This window comes from Convolutriloba macropyga, chromosome 12 (assembly GCF_964194025.1).
Source record: "Convolutriloba macropyga chromosome 12, txConMacr16.3, whole genome shotgun sequence".
NCBI classification, from domain to species: domain Eukaryota; kingdom Metazoa; phylum Xenacoelomorpha; order Acoela; family Convolutidae; genus Convolutriloba; species Convolutriloba macropyga.
The window spans coordinates 14,314,829-14,329,809 of record NC_134479.1 but is presented as its reverse complement, the minus strand read 5'-3'; the positions used below and the strand labels follow the sequence as shown (position 1 = coordinate 14,329,809).

The window sequence follows — 14,981 nt, the reverse complement described above, 5'->3', positions numbered from 1 at the left end:
GTTCAACTACGAAATGCCATCAAAATAAATCAGACTTAAAGATTGTTTTTGTACAAAATTTTTTTTTCAATAGCTTTTCTTTCAATCCCTATCATGCTTATTGGAATCAACGGCGGCTATTTTCCGGCAATCTGCCGGGTATTTTTCTGTTGTTTCTCTCTCAAAATGATTTTTCTCTTACTCAAAATGATTAGTATAGTTAAGTAGAAGCTTTCTTATGTCAAATAGGGTGGTCAATTTTCTAATTCGAGTCGTTTCCGGAATCCTTCCGGCTATGTAGTTTTTGATCGGTAATTTTATTGGAGTTTATTTAAAAAAACAGGAAGTGAGTGAAATTCGTGAAAACAAACCGTTTTGGTTCAAATTGCTGCAGCGAAGAGAGATTGGTTTTCTGTGCATGTCGTTTTTTTTAGAACGAATTAGGTGTGAAAAGTTACCGCTGAGCTAGCGAAAATTTTTGATCTTGTGCGGCAGTTTTTTTTTATCTAACTCTTAACTTTTTCTGTCAAAGGTGCATCTCTCAAATATCTAAACTGGTAGCAATGCGTCTGCAAGCTTTTTGACCATCTAAAGGGAATTTTACATTTTTGGTGCCATTTTTTATCTAAATATACCATATCTTGGACGTTTTAATATTCTTCAATTCATTGTAGCATTTGGGGACTTTTGTGGTTAGAATTACTTATTCTAGCAGTTTTTTTGTCTTTCATTTTGACTTCTTTTAATTTTGAGCTGTTTTCGCTACGGAAAATTGAAATACTTTTGCCTTTTTTTCTAATTTCTTGCTTTTTGCTGTTGTTTCTCTCTTCATCAATTCTCAATTGAGAGCTATTTTAAAGGTGTTGCTACTGCAAAGCGACACTGTAATGCCAGACACGGCAGTTTCCACTGAAATAAATAGTGTTCCTATTTTCTCAGACCTGCGCAATTTCTAATTGCTATTTAATAATTCTTTGACAAGTATTGAGTTGGCGGCTGGTTCAGCAGAAGATGTGATTGATGCACTATCAGTTTTTTTTTTCAGTTAGTTATCTCATGTTTATTTTGCTGTTACTGTTTAAAAATGTTAATTAAAATGATGTAGGAAGTGCATTTGGTCTAGGAGGAAGGTCAAATTTGTACTTCGTCAAATTTGTACTTTGTAATTCTTCCGTTTTTAATAGCCGCCCTCATCTTCTCAGCCGGCTATTATAGCGCTCCTAATTTTTTTTTGTTTTTACTTCGTCGATTTTTTTTCGCTTTACCATTTTGCCGCTTTTTCAGCATTTTGCGTGAAATCTTTTTGACTTCGCTAGGCTAGTTCCTCTCTTCTCTCATTCTGCTAAAAGTGATTTTAAACATCAGTTGCTCAGCAAAGCAATTCAAAATGAACAGAGTCAGAATAAAAATTTGCAGTCAGAAATAGAAACGGGATAAACCCATAAAATAAAGCCCAATTTTAGATGCCCTTTTATTTGAACGTCGTTCCTATGAGTCTTAGTTACCATATTTTATGCCTATTGGTATTGATAGTAGCCCCTGTAGCCTCTCTCTAAGAAACAAAAGTATGTTCAACTACGAAATGCCATCAAAATAAATCGGACTTAAAAAATGTTTTTGTACAAAAATCTTTTTTTTTCGATATCTTCTATTTCAATCCCAATCATGCTTATTGGAATCTACGGCGGCTATTTTCCGGCAATCTGCGGGGTGTGTTTTTTAATTTCACATATTTTCATAATTCTTGAAGTCAAATTGGAGTGATGGTTTGGGTCACGCCAAAACAGAGGTCGAGCGAAAAAGCGTTTGGTTTTGTGGCGTGAAATTTGTTCGCTCTAATTATAAAGTAGAGTGAGAAAACGATGTTTGAACAAAATTTCGCTTTCTCGCTAGTGGTGTTTTGTTCACATGCGGCAATTTCATTTTGATGTTTACTGTTTTTTCGATTTTTCGGATTGGATTTTTTTCTAAATGGTTTTCCCAATCCATTCATAGTCCAATCTAGCTCTAGTTTTTTGTTTGGGCTGTGAAAATTCTTTGAATTGTAGGCCAGGACTTGTCCTGCTTTGTTTTTACATTTCAAAGAATTTGAATTGTATTGGAGCGCTGTCTCTTTTTTTTGAGATCTGTTCACACATTTTGATGATTTCTTAAGTCAAATTGGAGTAGTATTTTTGATCACACCGAACAGGAAGTAGTTTGAAAAAGCGAGCGGTTTTGCGGCGTGAAATTTTTTCGCTCTAATCTTAAAATGGAGTGAGAAAACTATGTTTGAACAAAAATTCAATTTCTCACTAGTTTTGAGTTCACATGCGGCGAATTCACTTTGATATTACTATTTCAAGTTTTTTCAATCGGATTATTTTCTAAATGGTTTTCCGAATGCATCCAAAGTCCGTTCAATGTTTAGTTTTTTTGGCTAGTCAATGAAAGTTAGAATTGTACGTCAGGATTTGTATCCAGCTGTTTTCTCTTACTTCGACAAAAAAATTGTTACGCTTTACCTCATTTTTCCGCATTTCCGCTCTTCCGATATTGCTTGAAAATTTTTTTACTTCTCTAGGCTAGTTTCACTCTTCTCTCATTCTGCTACAATTGCTTAGAAAAGGAATTCAAGATAAATAGAGTCAGTATAATAAATTTGGAAATCAGAAAAGAAAAGGTATAAAGCTCAATTTTAGAAGCCCTTTACTTGAACTTTGTTCTTATAAGTCTAAGTTACTATCTCTAATATTTATTAATTGCTCTTGAACGAAGTTCACAGCAATTATTGTAATCGTGTGTGTCTTTTTTATGCAAAATTTTTCTCGACAATTTTGACTTTTCGAGTGACTTTCACGGCCTTGACTTTTTGCGTTTCGCATGATCTAAAATTCTCTCTCAATCACAATTTCAAGCTGCTGAACTCAATTGGCAGCAATTCAATACTAAAAGTCATAAAAAGTGCGCCGAAACTGGTGCCATTTTTTACTTTAAATCTTAATAGTGGTATATGTTAACCTCTAATGTGGTTATTTGAATCCCACTATTGAACTTCTTAGTCCCATTTAGGCCCCCTCCCTCTCTCCACCCACTGAAGCAGGCTGCAATTGATTAGAGCTCCCACTAGTCGTTCGAGAGCATCTCTTCCGACGTCTAGTCGGTTATGTTTGGTATTGATACCCCTTATCCTCTCACTAAGAAACAAGAGTATTTTCAATTACGAAAGTTTCCACTTTAAAAATCATTTTTAAAATTATTTTCTATTCTTTTAATCCCAATCGTGTCTATGGGAATCAACGGCAGCTATTTCCCGGCAATCTACCGGGTATGTTTTAGAATTGTGAATGAAATGGGGCATAGGAAAAATTTAATTTAACGATTAACAATCGCCTTCAGCCTCTCAAGGGCTATTATTTAGGCGCTCTACTTTTTGTTGCCAGTTCAACAATTTGTAATGTATTGGAGCGCTGTCTTTTTACGACTCGGCTTTGTGGAAAGTCTTTTTGATAGCCGCACTCAGTGCTTTGAGACTTAGCAAGTTGTGTAGAATATTGAAAAATTTAAGTTTCTTTTTTGGATTTCCTCAATCAGATTCTTACTAAGGGTTCTCCTTTTTTCTCGTTTTGTACTTTGTAGAACGCAATTGAATCTTACCGAAAATGTTTTATAAACAACATTTTTGGAGTCGCATAGGTTCTTAATAATTTAGTTTTTCACTGATAATTTGTTTCCTCCGTTTATCGTTTTTAATTGAATGGTATAATGAATTTTTGTCAACTATTGATAATTTTATCAACTATTGGATAGCAAGGGTGGACGTTTGATATTACTTCGTGTCGATTCGGGAGTCTTCCGTCTGTTTTTATGATCTGTTCACACAATTTCTTGATGTGATGATTATGGTCAAATATTTTAAAAAGTTAAAAATTTTGAACGCAGGTGAGTTTCATTATTAATGGCCGACCTCAGCTTCTCAGCCGGCTATGATAGCGCTCTTTTCTTTTTACTACGTCGAATGAAAATTTGTTTCGGTTTTACATTAGTTTTCACAGCTTGTTCAACATTTTGAAGTCTGTGACTTCTCTGGGCTAATTTCATTCTTCACTCGTTCTGCTAAAGATGCTATTAAGCAGCAGTTGCTCAGCATAGCAATCTAAAGTGGACAAAATATTTATCGAAAAATTAAATGAAAATAGAAACGAAACGGGATAAACCCATAGAGACCAGTTTTAGATTCTCGCTACTTGAACTTTGTTGTTATGTCTTAGTTAACATCTCTAATGCGTTTTGGCATTGATACTAGCTCCTGCATTCTCTCCTGAAGAAACAGGAGTATGTCTAACTTCAAAATCCAATCGATTAGTTCGTACTTGAAAAATGTTTTCGGACAATCAACAATTTTCATCATCTCTGTTCCGTCAATCCCAAACGGTGTTATGAGAATCAGTGGTGGCTATTTTCTGACAATCTGCTGGGTATGTGTATAGCTGTAAGCTGAGCGTAGCTGTATTGCGGTGTTCGTGGTTTTTAGGATTTTTTTGAGGAGCTGCTTTTTGATTTTCGTGATTCATGCTGCTACATTTTCATGATTCTTTCAGTCAAATTGAAGTGATGATTTTGGTCACATCGAAACAGGAAGTTAAGCAAAAAAGCGAATGGTTTATGGTTTTCCAGCGTAAAATTTGTTCACTCGAGAACACGGTGTTTGAACAAAAATTGGCTTTCTCAACAAAAATTGGCAGTTCGTAAGTTGTCCTGCTGTGTTCTGTTTCGTCGTCTGATGCTCTTTTAGTTTTGTTCACACAGCAAAGCTGAAATTTTTTGAATGATTTATTCCTCTCACTAATGGCATTAGCGCGCCTGGATGAGTTTTCACTCTCTCTAATAAAAGTTTTTAAGTCATTTGCGGATAAGATTTTAATCATACGTGACTTACCTCACTCAATAAAGTGACGTTTGCTCTTTAAAACTTAAGTTTAATCTAAGTTAGTTTAATCTAAGTTAGTTTAAGTTCAAATGATGATCCTAATGAAAAAGCTCCTTCGAAGTGAATTGTTGTGAGCGTTATTAATTTATCGCTGAATGTTTTTACATAGCTTTTTGAGCGGCGTGGATAATTTTTTTTGACCTATATCAGTTTGATCTGTATTATACGGCACGCAAGTCAATTTTTCATCTACTACGGCAATCTTCGGCTGTGTACCGCACTGTCAATCTGTACCACTAAAACTCACCTAGAAAAATTGGTTACGTATGTTTCAAGCACCTCCTCTTCGAATGAATTTGCAAAAACGGTAACGTCAGCTAGCCTAGAGGATTGTAACAAAAGCATTGTAACTGTAATGTCATATAGCTAGAAGATGCCGCATTTCCTTTTGAACAATTGTTTTTATAGATTGGTTCGGAGGAAGTATCTCGTCCGCCAACAAGAAGTGGAGTCCCAGATGAGGATATGGATCTGCCAGTTTTGAGAGAAGAATCTTCAGAGTCTGTCAAAACAGACGCAGAGGCTTCCGAAGTGTTGAGCCGGACACTTGGGGTTAGTTTGCATTAACTTTTGTTAGCTTCTACAAAAACGTAAGTTAACCGAAATTTTGCCCTCTTATGTAACCACCCTCAAGAACAAAATGTGTGAACCACCGAATGCAGCGTTCTAACATTAATAATGATCTCTTTAGCCTTACAGAAAGCGGGACTACTCATTACAATGCATATGTATAATATCATCATAAGAGTGTAGAAATGTGAATTATATATAAATTGTCATATTCTGCCGGTGAAAATGAAACATTTTTAATCGCTCTTGAACGAAGTTCCCAGCAATCATTGTAAACGTGTTGGTCTTTTTCATATGCAAATTTTCGCTTGACCATTTAGCACTTTTATTCTAGAACATTCTTTGACTTCTCAAGTGACTTTTTCACGCTTGCGTTCTTCATTTTTGAGTGATCTCTATTAATCTAACTTCGAAGTAAAGATTGTTGCTAAAATAAAATTGATTGTAGCAAAAGAAGAACAAGGGCCTGATAGCCGAGTGGGCAGTGCGTCTGGTCAGGGAGGGGGAGGTCAATAATTCTAATACCGGTGGGGTATACTGTTTTTGCACCAATAATGAATAAGTTATCTAGGCTACAGCCCCTTAATTAAATTGCCTTGCTTGTCGTTCAAGAGCAATTCTTCCGAAATTAGTTTTGGTTTTCATCTCGAATTTATAAGGATACAACTATACTGAAAGTCAAACGTAAGTTAGCACCCTATAGTTTTACTAAGTAAAAAATCCAGTTTTCGGCTCAATATTACTCCATCTTGCAATCAAATTTCAGAGAAAAATTTTACTCTAATGCCCCCCCCCCCTATAGCCAGTGGTCTTGTCTACTTATGACATTCAGATAGTACGTAAGGGTTACTTACCAGATACCCCAATGTAAAGTTCACGAACTCAATCCAATTTATATTATTGAAAGAAAATTGACTCAAAATGTGGTGATGTTTTCACGTTTGTTCAACTGATTGAGTACGTATTTGCCTTAAATATTAGAGAAAAAAAATCTGAATAAAGATTGCGTGACATCTTTTTAATAGCCGCCCTCATCTTCTCAGCCGGCTATTATAGCGCTCCTATTTTTTACAATTCAAAGAATTTGAATTGTATTGGGGCGCTGTCTTTTTTTTAAGATCTGTTCACACATTTTCATGATTTTTGAAGTCAAATTGGAGTTGTGATTTTGGTCACGCCGAAACAGGAAATGGAGCGAAAAAGCGAGTGGTTTTGCGGCGTGAATTTTTTCGCTCTAACTTTAAAGTAGAGAGAAAACGGTGTTTGAACAAAAATTCGGTTTCTCGGTAGTGGTTTTTTGTTCACATGCGGCAATTTCACTCCGATTTTTACTGTTTTTTCGATTTTTTGGATCGGATTTTTTTCTAACTAGTTTTCCCAATCCATTCACAGCCCATTCTGGACCTAGTTTTTTGTTAGAATCAAAATTACATATCTCACTAGTGGTTTTTTGTTCTCCCTAGCAGCATTTTGAAATTGATTTTCTGTTTTTTTTTGTTTTTTCATCTGATTTTTTAGAAATGGTTTTCACAATTCACTCATTGTCCGTTCTAGGTCTAGTTGTTTGTTAAGTCAATGAAAATTCTTTGAATTGCACGTCAGGACTTGTCCTGCTATGTTTTTTTACTTCGTCGAACAAAAAAATGTTTCGCTTTACCTCATTTTGCCGCTTTTTCAACATTTTGCGTGAAATCTTTGACTTCTCTAGGCTAGTTTCTCTCATTCTGCTAAAAGTGATTTTGAACATCAGTTGCTCAGCAAAGCAATTCAAAATGAACATTATCAGTATAAGAAATTGAAGTCAGAAATAGAAACGGGATAAACCCATAAAGCCCAATTTTAGATGCCCGCCATTTGAACGTCGTTCCTATGAGTATTAGCTACCCCTCTCTAATGCTTATGGGTATTGATAGTAGCCTCTCTCTATGAAACAGAAGTATGTTCAACTACGAAATGCATCTAAATAAATCGGAGTTAAAAATGTTTTTGTACAAAAATCTTTTTTTTTTCAATATCTATTCTTTCAATCCCAATCATGCTTATTGGAATCAACGGCGGCTATTTTCCGGCAATCTGCCACGTATGTTTTCTCTGGTGAGACTTAGTTTGAGTTCGTCAACTTAACATTGGAGCATATGGTAAGTCACCCTTATGTAATATCTTAATTTCATAAGTAGGAAAGATCACAATACTGTAACTTCGTAAAAACAGGGGGTGCTAACTTAATTTGGACGTTAAGTATATTAATTTCTCGCAGATGAAGTTTGGAGCAAATATGTTAGTCTCGTGGTCTTTTTATGCGATTTTTCGCTTGACCAATTTTGTGTCGGACCCTTATAACATTTGTCCTCAAAAGCGGGTTAAACAGGTAAAGCCTCGAGGATAATAAGTGTCTGAGAAGTTTTCTTAGAGCCGTACGACCTGCTAGTCTCAAAATATGCTATTCACGTAAACTGTATTCAGACGAAATGCAATTGAATACAGATTCTAATAAACTGTATTCAATTGCATGATGTGAAGGGTGGTTTTCGTTTGACCTCCCTTCAGCCCCCCCCCCCCCCCTCCAACTGTGATCCAATCATACACAAATCGCTTGTTGACTCCCACTCCGCCACTCGCCCCTAATGCTACCTTCCTAAGCACCAGCTGGCTGCTACCGAAGCCACCCGCTCACCGGTCGTTTGAAAGCAATTTGCCCGACCTTAGTCGTTTATGTTAATAGTCGCCCTCATCGGATATTATAGCGGCCCTAGTTTTTTAATTGCTCTCCCCGACTGAAGCAGGCTGCAATTGATTAGAGCTCCCACTAGTCGTTCGAGAGCAATTCTGGCGACGTTTAGTCGGTTGTGGTTTATTGCTGCGAATCTGTATGCCGAGCGTAGCTATATTGCGGTGTTCCTTTTTTGTTTTGTCTTCTGACGCTCTTTTTTGCTTTGCTTTTTTCACAGCAAAGTTGAAAAATTCTTGACTTACTTCACTCAATAAAATGGCGCTTGCTCTTGAAAACTTAAGTTTAGTTTGAGTTAGTTTAAGATCAAAAGAATCTAATCATGAGACTTCTACGGTGTGAATTTTAGCAAACCTTATTTACGAATGTTTTTAGCCTAGCTTTTTGAGCGGCATTGAAAACTTTCTTCAACTTATATATGTATTTGTTTCTATCTGCAAGTCTTTCGTCTGTCGTAGATATTCCTGCAATCTGTAGGCCCTGTTTCTACAAAGAATTTGAACTGTATTGGGGTATTGAGGGGTTGTCTTTTTTAACGATTTGATCTCACATTTTCATGGTTTCTGAAGTCAAATTGAAGTGATGGATTTGGTACGCTGATTCAGTAAGTGAAGCAAAAAAAATCTGGTTGTTGTGTTTTTACTTCAATTTTCAAACAGATTAAGTTCGCTTTCTCGCTAGTGGCTTTTTGTTGGACTTTGATATTGTTTTGTGGTGTTTTTTGCTTTTTATTGCGTAGTCTTTTCTAGCTCCCGATTCTTGTTTAAACATTGAAAATTTTTTCAACTGTATGCCAGGACTTGTCCTGCTGCGTTCTCTCATTCTGTTCTATCATGCTTCTCTCATTCTGTTCAATGTGTTTTTTTTCAGCAGGGCAATCTAAAATGAATAACGTCAATACCGAAAAACGGAATCGGACATAGAAACGGTATAAACACTTGAATCTCAATTTTAGATGGACGCTACTTGATCTTTTTTCTTAGTACCATCTTAGTTACCTAAATTGGTCACTTAGTAAGAGGTCTTAGTTACCATCTCTAGTGCTTATAGGTAATGATTCTAGTCCCTGTATCATTTCATTAAGAAAACTACACACTGACATCAAAATAGTTCGCGCGTTAAATTTTTTTTTGTACAAAAATGATTTTTTTCCTTTTTCTATCCTTTGAATCCCTATTGTGGTTATGGGAATCAACCGCCTCTTTTTGCGCCATTCTTACAGGTATGTTAGTGTATGTCAAGTTTTTCAGAGTGTGATGGCTGATTTTGTCAAAACCATGTGTTGTTTTTTTTTGGTATCGGACAGTTTTCTGAATTTTATTCTCACTAATAATAGAGAAACCAATTCTTTTTTCACGGAGGTTCTCGAACCGCATGTATGTGCACACAGTTTTGCATATTGTGCTCATGTTATTGATTGGTTAAAAATACGGTTCAGATTCTGGTAACAAACCTGCTGAGGTCATGCTGAGACTTCTTAAGTTAATGAATGATAAAATATCGTCAAGTGGGAGTGGAGGTCAAACTGTTAAGACGTCCCTTCGCACCATGAAGATGTCTCCTGAAAAGTTTTTGCAACTTGGGCTCTAAAAGAACTTAATATCCTCGGGGAGCTTACCATCCTCACATTCTCACCCCACAGCCTTGAATTGAGCCCAATCTAGCCAAACGCTCGCCAGTCACGTGATGAGAATTCTGACGATGGTGGGTTATTTTTAATTCTGTTGATCAGATGGATGACAAGAAAGTGGTGCGGACAGCAAGAAGTCAATCTGGAGTGACTCCATCCAGACAAGCACTGGACAAACTGGAAAACATTGAGTAGGTTGAAGTCCATGTTGGAACACATTTTTTTCGCGTTATTTTTCAGTTTTGTCAATAGAAGTTGAGCAAAATGATCTAAATTTCCAACGATGACTATGTAACTTTGAAAGTAAAGTTTGCTTGAGAGCGTTGATTAAATAGTTATTATAGCTGCGAAGCTGTAAGCTGAGCGAAGCTATATTGTGGTGCTCTTGATTGTTTTTTACAGGAAGTAGATTTGTTCACGCGGCATTTTGACCTAAAAGCAAAAGTGAAAAAAGCTGTCTTGGTGAACAGATTTTCAATAAGCGAGAGAAGTTTTTTGATCATGCGCCGCGTTTAGTGAATGACTTTTTGACTTTAAAAAGTAGTTTTTGACTGAATGGCACATATAGATAACCGTTTTTAGCCGTTTTTTCGTCTAAGTGGCCCAGTTTTTTTGCCTGTAATTTGGTTTTTTGTAGAAATAAATTTTATTCGATGCTATATTGAAATTTCAACCTCAGAAATTGATGCCACAGTGTTTTACAGAGCCCGAAAAGGCGTTTCAAGTTCAAAATTGGAACATATTTCTTGATTTTTTTGTTAGTTTTTGGCTTTTTTTCTATTAATTTCTTCATTTTTGGATCTTTTAACCGTCTTTTTGTCAAAAATCAGTTAATATGGCAACTTCCTTTTGACAATTCATATACTCAACGCCTCTTTCTACCTCGATGTAATTTTGTTTTATAAAATTGTACATTTGCTAATCCGATTTTGGTAGTTTTTTTCCCGATTTTTGTCCGTTTTTGTTTGTGTTTTGGTTTTAATCACTAGAAATAGTCTTTTTGTGCAACAGGAGGGACTTTAATTTCGTTTCAATACAATATCAATGATTTTTGGCGTTAAGTTTTTGAAAAACACTTAAAACTTTTTCGTAAATGCAGTATTAAAAATTTTTTGACCTTTTTTATGCAAAATGTTTCAATATTTTTTATTTTTGAATTCTGCTTTTTCCTATTTTTTGTTCTCTTCCGGACAATAGATCATTGTATCGGATGACTCGTTATCTTTTCTATGTCTCGAATAATGAACAATAAAATGTATTCGTTTTTCTTGATTATTTTTTACAGGAAGTAGATTTGTTCACGCGGCATTTTGACCTAAAAGCAAAAGTGAAAAAAGCTGTCTTGGTGAACAGATTTTCAATAAGCGAGAGAAGTTTTTTGATCATGCGCTGCGTTTAGTGAATGACTTTTTGACTTTGAAAAGTAGTTTTTGACTGAATTACACAAAGATGACCGTTTTATCCGTTTTTTCGTCTAAGTGGCCCAATTTTTTTTGCTTTTAATTTGGTTTCTTGTAGAAATAAATTTTATTCGATATTATTTTGAAATTTCAACCTCGGAAATGATACCACAGTGTTTTGCAGAGCCTGAAAATGCGTTTCAAGTTGAAAATTGGCACATAATTTTTGATTTTTTTAGTCAATTTTTGGCTTTTTTAATAGTAATTTCTTCATTTTTAGATCTTTGAACCGTCTTTTTGTCAAAAATCAGTTAATATGGCAACTTCGCTTTGATAATTCTTATGCTCAATGCCTCTTTCTACCTCGATGTAATTTTGTTTCATAAAATTGTACATATGCGAATCCGATTTTGGTAGTTTTTTTCCGATTTTTGTCAATTTTTCGTTTGTATTTGGTTGTAATTCCTAGAAATAGTTTTTTTGTGACACATGAGGGACTTTAATTTCGTTTCTATAAAAATTCAATCATTTGTTGGCGTTTAGTTTTGAAAAAAAACAGTTAAACATTTTCATAATTGCATTCTTAACTTAAAAGTTCTTTTCAATGTTTCGTATTTATGAATTCTGCTTTTTCCTATTTTTTGTTCTCTTCAGGAGGTTAGATCTTTGTATCGGATGACTAGTTATCTTTTCTATGTTTTGAATGCTGAACAATGAAATGTATTCGTTTTTCTTAAATTTTTTAAATTGATTTTCAACTTTCAAAAATCAAGAATGTCTTTTTGTTACGGTGTTCCTTACATTGTGCCCATATTTACATTCTAGATAGTATCATTCTAGCTTTTTCCTGGCACCTACATATTTTTTCGGTATATTGATTTTTTCAGTTGTAAAAAATGAATGATTTCAGCGTTTTCTTAGATTTTCGTCATTCCTTTGGTTTGCAATTAATTTCATTCAACATAAGGCAGTACTGAGAGTTTGATAGCCAGGTTTTTCCAAAGTTTCTAATTATGACTGTTTACTACAGCTTTCTCCCGGCCTTGGTATTAATTAAAACTATTTTTGGCCTTTGAAAATTCTGCTGCTTATGTCTTTTCTATGATCAATTTTGTTTTTGATTTAGTATGAAATCATGTTGTCTAGCTTATGTACAAGAAGGAACAGGTGTGTGTTGTTTTCTATCTTAATCGCAGTGATTGGAAGTGTAATTATAGGTGTTTTCGGATTCTTAAATTTGAGTTTTCTTTTTTGAAAAGATTTAACTTAGTTTCTAAGATTATTGTCTGCCGTCTGCTTTCGCGATCTTTTTCAGATTAGAATCATGAATTATTTGAGAATATCAGTTTTTTTACCACCTTAATTATTTTGGATTTTTTAACGTTACCAAACGTTTCAATAATATAAATTTTGCTGCATTTTGTTTCTCTTGTTGACAGCGGTTTAAGTTTCACCAATTTTTAGAGCAGACCTGGGGAGGTAGCGAGTTAATGGTTTAATACAAAAGGTAGTGGCTTCCGTTGCAATTACGGTTTTGTTAGTGAAGTTCTGACGCTTCGAGTTGCTTCCGGAATTCTTCCGGCTATGTTTTTTTGTTTCGTCGTCTGACGCTCTTTTTTTGTTTTACATTTGTTCACACAGCAAAGCTGAAAAAGTCAAGTTTACTGAATGACTTCTTCCTCTCACTTACGGCATTTGCGCGCGTGACGTCATTTCTCACTCGCTTTAGCAAAAGTTTTTTTGGGTTATTTGCGTGATTAGATTTTGATCGTACGTGACTTACCTCACTAAAATCACTTCAATATAAAATCACTCACCTCAATAAAATGACTTTTGCACTTTAAAACTTAAGTTTAATTTGAATTTGTTTAAGGTCAAAGGAACTCATTTGTGCAGTAAAGGTCCCTAATAAGAGGCTTCTGCGGAATGAATTTTAACAAGCTTTATTAATTTATCGCTGAATGTTTTTTACCTAAATTTTTTGAGCGGCGTCGATTTTTTTTTCAATTTAGATCTGTATGTTTCTATATCTATTATATGGCACGCAGGTCTATTCTTTCGCAGCTATTCCGGCAATCTGCCGGCTATGTTTGTATACGTTTTTGACGCCTAATTATGCTCTGGTTTCTTTTAGTTGCCAATTTTTAAATTGTGTGACGTATAGTGGAGATTTCTACTGAAACGTGCATGAGTTATATAAAATGGTTTCCTTGAAAAGGCAGGTGCGATTACAGTTTAGTATTGTAACATTTTTCTCAATAATGAAGAATGAAGTAAATCAGAATGCTCAAAGAAATGTAACTATTAATCAAAAAGTGTTTTGTGGATTATTTCTCTTCATAGATATGAATCATCCTGGATCATTTTCTTTATCCTCCGCAGAGAAAACTTTATCCTAAAACCTACGGCATATATTAACATAGATTGGATTGTGTTTCAGTTTCAACGAGTACAGCATGGTGTTTGGCTCACGGCCCAAAATAGTGAGAACCCCGGATGTGGGGGATGGGCAACATAGACGAACCAACACAGCCCCAATGACACCCAAAGTGTCAACCAGTGTACCCAAATGGAGTCAACGACCCACAAGTGGAGCCAATAGTTTGCCCGGAGGAAATTCGACGTCCAGAAATTAAACAGAGAAAATTCGACTTCCAGAAATTAAACGGAGCATCGCTATAACATGGAATTTCGCACTACAGAACTTGATATCGGCGAATATTTTTGAGAACGCTGTCCTGAAAACGGACCAAAAAGTGTCATGACAGGTAGAGGTGACACGGCGGAAGGATTTACCAGGGTTTTATCTCAATTTGCACATATGCAATATCTGCTGATTGCCAAAAGCTTTTTTGAAGAACGCTGTTTTCTTAAGATATCTGTAAAGTTAGCTGTAAATAATATATTGCGTGCATCTTATTAGATTGTAAATATGTACTTGAATTGTAAATTTATTCTAAATTTTTTTAGTTGCGCTTTCTGGTTGAACTTTAGCGAGTTTAGCGAGAACAAAAAGCTATTGTTAAACAAATCATAAGGAGTTTGACATTGTGCTATCAACCATACAGCATTGTGCTTGCGAGAAAAAGACTTGTGTTGTCGGCTCGCACAAATCGGCTCGAAGATCACCAAGTTAATGAATTTAGTGCAAGACCACTATTGTTGGCGAACAATGATGTAAAGATTGTTTTCAAAACGTGATTTATAGTGGAAGTAATATTGCCTCTAAAAAGGATTTTTACTTCTCGGGGGTGCTAACTTTTGGTATTGCAGACTTTGCTCGCTGGAACGATTTGACTCAGTGACTTTCATCTGCTTGCTGGCCTAATAAAAGCTTCCTCCATGAGGCGCCAAAGTTCGGCTGTTGTCAAGATGTCCATCATGAGGTGCGGGTTACGACTGCTTGCGATTCTTCTTCCTTATGTACCTATTCTTATATAGAGTAAAGAGTTTTGCGATCAGCTTGATTCCAGGGTTTATTGCCACACATCCTGATTTCCATTTGTCTTGACAGCGGTTCTCCCAATTCATTTTGAATTGAGCATTCCTAGCGTTGTGTTTCGCGTTCCGATTGAGCAGAAGCTCGTGTAATAGTGTCTTCGTAAATAGTGTAATTGGACTTGTTCTGGTTGGGGAACGAGTACTGTGTCAAGTGTGACGTTCTCCTTTACATGTAAAGCTAACAATTGGGTCCGCCACTTTTCC

The 14,981-nt window shown here is 35.6% G+C and overlaps 1 protein-coding gene across 3 annotated transcripts in view; it reads left to right on the top strand.

Moving 5' to 3' along the window:
• The window catches only part of LOC142350886 (lisH domain-containing protein ARMC9-like), a 100,833-nt gene extending 86,596 nt beyond the window's left edge, over positions 1-14,237 (top strand). For all 3 annotated transcript variants that reach the window (XM_075402870.1, XM_075402871.1, XM_075402869.1), the window contains 3 exons: positions 5,357-5,500; positions 9,979-10,067; positions 13,717-14,237. In XM_075402870.1, coding sequence (XP_075258985.1) covers positions 5,357-5,500; positions 9,979-10,067; positions 13,717-13,912 — 429 coding nt within the window. In that variant the 3' untranslated portion in view covers positions 13,913-14,237. The remainder of the gene's footprint in view (positions 1-5,356; positions 5,501-9,978; positions 10,068-13,716) is intronic.
• The last annotated feature ends 744 nt before the right edge of the window (positions 14,238-14,981 follow it).